Here is a 5,000-nt window from a genome sequence, read left to right as displayed (position 1 = left end):
AGAAGCTGATCAACCAAGTAATTTCCGTGACCTAAGAATACTTGACTTTGAATCATATTCCCGCTTCATGATGGAGAACATTGTTGTGTATGGCTCATTAGGGGATTCAGATGAGGGTGGAGAAGGTCAGTCGTATGACCAGCTGCAGAAATTTGATGATATTAATGTCATGAACTCAGAAGTTTATTCTCACTTTCTCAGTTCACATTTTACGTCAGATGGAGAGCGAAGGGAATCTTCTGAGGAAATCTGTTTGAATAGTGGGAGTGAGGAATTGCATAATGAAACATATATAAAAAATGGAGAGAAGCCTCAGAGAGATGAAAATCTGTCTCCAGCTTCTGATAATGAGGAAGTCAGCACCTCCCAGCCAGCAAAGTTTTTTGATACTGGCATAGAAGAAGACATTCAGCCTGTTAAGCTTGCTGATCTTTGGGATCTGATTAAGGACAGATTGCCAGATCCAAAGAGCCAGGAAGATGGAAACTTTTCATTTGAGGATGATACTGAATACAATAGAAAGTCAGTTTCTCAGAGTTCTGATGGAGAATTGGAATCAGGATATTTCTCTGGTAATTTTTCAAATGCATCAGGTCCTGAGTCACTTGACTCTGGTGCATCGAAGAGGAGCAGTTATTCCTTATCATCAGAAGAAACATCTAAGCGAAACAGCATTTGTGAAGATCAAATGACTAGTCATGCTAGCCAGAGGAAAGTTGCAGAAGATGAGACTCTTGCTGCTAACCTCTTCAAAAATAAGGACCGACTTAAAGCTGCAAATGAAAAGCATAATTCAGAGCCCATGAAACATTATTCATCTACCAGAGAAAACAGTTTAATTACAGAAAAGTCATCTCAAACAACTTGTACAGACTTTTCTTTACTCAGACATAATTCAGTTGATAAAACAAAGTGGCTTTCAGGTTATGTGTCTGATACAGAGTCTTCCTCTGATTCAGATAGTCCAATTTATGTTTTGTGCAGCGATAAATATGAAGATGCTCAGCCTTCAGGCATTGATATATATGCAGAACTACAGGGCATACGATCATGTTATGGGTTAATGACTCCTATAGTAGAGGCAGAGGAAGATATCTCATTTGATGAAGTATCCAAAAGTACTGATAATGACAGAGGAAGTACAAATGCTGAAAAGCTCTTTTCCTCAGAAATGGATTGCTTCTTTGAACGTGAAAGATGCTTCAGTGGTCTATCCGTTATTTCAGAAGAAGGTTCCTTATCTGATCATGGTGAAATACAAAAAAATTATACTGCTACAAAGTCAGTAGGTGTAAATACAATTTTAACTGCAAGTGATGTACAGTGGCCAGTCAAAAATATTGTTGATAATGTGGACTCTCCTACTGACATAAACCAATCTGTGAAAAGTGATGCAGAGAAACAGGCAGAGAGAAAGGCAAGAAGAGCAGCACGTCTTGCAAAATTACGAGAACTTACTAAGATATTAAAAACCCCATCCAAAATTTCAGTATGCAGTAAGCAAATGGATGTAAACAGTCAACAGCATGGTATCCCAGAATCATCCTGCACAAACCCAAATGCTCCCGATAAAGTAAACATGAAAGATATTGAAGTCACAACAGAGTTCCTTAATTTTTCTCTCCTGAAAAGTTTTGAAACTATTCCACATAAATCGGAGCCAGCTACAGAGAAAATTGGCTATTCATCAGAACCAAACAAAGCCTTCATGCTAATGATCAAAACAAAGGAAAGCTTGTCTCAGCTTGAGATCAAACAGATTGTTGTAGAGAAGTTGAGAGCAGTTTTGGAAGCTGGCCAGTCACTGATCAGAGCATATGTATTACCATTTACTCACGCTATTTTCTTGGATTTTAGCAACCCTTCTGTTGCACACCAGGATTTAGCTCCATTAACACAAAATGCATTACCAAATATGGTATTTGAAGTGTGTCTTCATGCAACTAGAGGTCAGGGAACCATATTAGATGGTGAATGTACAGATCCTAATACTCCTGGCATTATTCAAGCTGGCTATTATCTGATTTATGTGTTGTATTACAAAGACGAACATAGGACATAGGAATTTCCTAACAGTCTTCACTAGCTAGTCGGGTAAATACTGATAACATTATACTAAGTAGTGCACATATGATTAAAGTAATTTATTTCTGCTTTATTTTATCAATAAAATTATTTGAAAGAAAAGAGATAATTCAGATTTGATCAGTATAAAATCAGACTGTTAGCCTGTTGAGCATTTGCAGGCTACAGAGTTCTTTTCATGTAGTAGTGACCAACAATAATGTTAGCAATCATTGTTGTAGAGCAGAAATTTGTTTGTGGATAATAAAAAAATTAGTGTCCATTTTCCTTCTTTTATGGCCATGAATGGAGCTCTTTATATATATAAACATAAAACACAGTTAAATATACAACAGCAATAGATGGGATTGAAAAGAATAGTGACTAAAAAACTGCATCCATAAAAAAATATTTCATGGCTTTTACAGTAATTGTTATTGCTGCTGTCACAAAGATTTTTTTAAACTGTACTTCACAGAGTAATAGAGTAAGGTAAATGTTAAATTAAACAAGAAAGCATACTTTGCATTGTATATTAAAACAAATACCATAACAATCACATTTAAAAAAGTTACAAAAAAATAAGTATTGCAGTTGATGACAATTTATAAAACATGTCAACAGCAACTATAATCATTGTTAAATAAATCCTTGATAAAATATTCACAAGTACATTAAAAAAAGTTATAAAGCTCATGCAGAACCCATGGACATCAGCATCAATGAATACACAGATGATATACCCACTCAAGCTTGGTATAATCCTTACATACAGTATTCATAAGACTTTCATTGGAATATATATATAATACTTAAGTACTTATGAATGTAGACTGAATATATACTGTACATACCAAAGTATCATTAGATATATACAAAATATCAATGTTACTTGCAATTAACACCAAATAGAAATAAGCGAACAAAATAATAGACGCATAAAATTAAGTTGTATAATATTATCAATAATCATTATAAATATACTCACTGATGGGCTGTTATTAAAATTATGATACTCATATCAATGCTCTCCTAGGTATACTGGACACTCAATGACTGCCATCTCACTGGTCAAGAATATTTACATGGACAACTGCAATATCTTATTGGCAACCGAGGAAGTGTCCACTCTCTGGAGCTACCCACAACATCCAAACTCCAAGCAGGTATCATCACTATTGTTGCTGAAAATGCTGCGGGAAAAGCCGTGTCTGCTGCCACTCTTAAAATTACAGGTGAGTACAGACACCATTTTACGTCAGTTTTTCATCCTTTGTCCCAGCCTATCTGTAACCATTTTAACACTCTTTGTACCTATTTTTTAAATTTTAAATAATATTTAATCTTGTATATGGATATGATACATGATTCCTAATTGAAGTTATCAGGTTTTACACCCAAGTAAGTAGAGAGTAATGCGTAATATCCTAATATGCTTAACAAATACATGGAGTGTCAAAATATAGTCAGTCAGATTCTGTGAATAAATATTTCACCATTATACATAAAATATTATAAACCTTGCATTATCTAAATTTAAATCAGATTTAGCTTCCTGCCAACAAGAAACAATCATTGCCATATTATACAATAAAATTCCCTTTCCAAGTGAAAACTCTTGACACTTAATTAGTCAGAAAATACACATGTACCATAATTCCCATGGTCTACATTTGTTCAGTAATTGTTCTGTACTTTGCAAAGCTTCAGCATATGAAAGAGGACCTGTTGTCTCACTGATTTGCAAACCTAGCATATTAGTTAAGCATACTCTTCACCTGAAAATATGGCGCATGTTAGGAGTTACAAGCTTACTAAATGTTTTGACCATTTCATGTGAGTTAAAAAGGAAAATGATAAGGCCTATTTAAACCATCAACTATTACAAAATATAATTTTTCTGATGTTGATGATAAAATTGAAGGTAAGAATTATGGGAATATTATATTACAACTGAAATACTGGGAGAGTTAGTTAGATATGTATTGGTATTTTGTAAAGTCTAACATAAGTAACAAAGTTATATAACATACATTTCCACAATATACGTTGTGCACTATGGCATGTAGTGTACAGTTGAAATATTATAGCTCAATAGTACAAAGGAAAATTCTGACTGAAAACTAATTTTGCAAAACCACATTACACCAAATCATACTAAACTTGGGCAGTTAATTTTTCTTTTGGGTATACACATATTGAGGTAGTGTAAGGCTTTCTAAAGTGACTTCACTAATAAAAAATACCAACATTATCTAAGTACATGATAAAACTATCACAGATTTGGTCCATTAACAGAATAAGACCTTTTTCGGTTTTTGAAACTTGATGTTCTTTTAAGGTCATGATGGTGCCATATCACTAGCAGAGTACAAAAGTATCACTGTTATTGGTATCACAATAATTACATTAAATATTTCATAGAAGTAAGATTTTCTAAGGGATTAAGACTTGGTCCTGTCAAATGATTATCAATGTCTAGAGGCTGATATCATAACCGCTGCCACACAGCCAAAACTCATCCAGGTGTCAGTAAGGAATTGTGCAATTCGGCTGTTCCAGGCATTCCTTCCCATGGAAATTATATTTTTGTTGAAATAGAGGGTGAGGAAGAGGCACTGAGCTGCACCCACCAAACCATACCTGGAAACATCCATTACTCCTTCATCCAACATCTCGCTCACAGCTAGCATGCCAGTGTGAAGACAGATATGTTTCATTGTGGCTTTAGATGACAACGACCTTGGGCGGCAGAAAAGTTTATATTCATTGGCAGCAACCGAAACTGTATGCTTGTTTAACACTTGGGCTATGTTTTCCAATATTTTATCTTTATCTCCTGTTAGAGCACTGTTCAGGCCTTTCACAAAGAACACGTAGACAGATTCTCCGTCTTTACTATGGGGAACACCGCCGTTGTCTTTAGCTTTTTCATT

The 5,000-nt window shown here is 34.8% G+C and overlaps 2 protein-coding genes across 2 annotated transcripts in view; one reads left to right on the top strand and one right to left on the bottom strand.

Moving 5' to 3' along the window:
* zormin (spectrin and immunoglobulin domain-containing protein zormin) overlaps positions 1-5,000 on the top strand; it is a 215,550-nt gene that overhangs the window by 176,781 nt on the left and 33,769 nt on the right. Inside the window, 1 exon segment of the mRNA XM_086542137.1 lies at positions 3,101-3,299. Within this exon segment, the coding sequence (XP_086398263.1) occupies positions 3,101-3,299 (199 nt within the window).
* Positions 2,582-5,000, bottom strand: part of LOC147470755 (uncharacterized) — a 2,889-nt gene continuing 470 nt past the window's right edge. The window contains exon 1 of the mRNA XM_086542575.1: positions 2,582-5,000. This exon is cut by the window's right edge and continues 470 nt beyond it. Coding sequence (XP_086398701.1) covers positions 4,536-5,000 — 465 coding nt within the window. The 3' untranslated portion in view covers positions 2,582-4,535.

Source organism: Penaeus japonicus, unplaced genomic scaffold (assembly GCF_977035675.1).
Source record: "Penaeus japonicus unplaced genomic scaffold, GWHDUDI00000001_assembly GWHDUDI00000012, whole genome shotgun sequence".
NCBI lineage: Eukaryota > Metazoa > Arthropoda > Malacostraca > Decapoda > Penaeidae > Penaeus > Penaeus japonicus.
The sequence above is the reverse complement of the archived record's forward strand: the minus strand, read 5'-3'. Positions and strand labels throughout refer to the sequence as shown.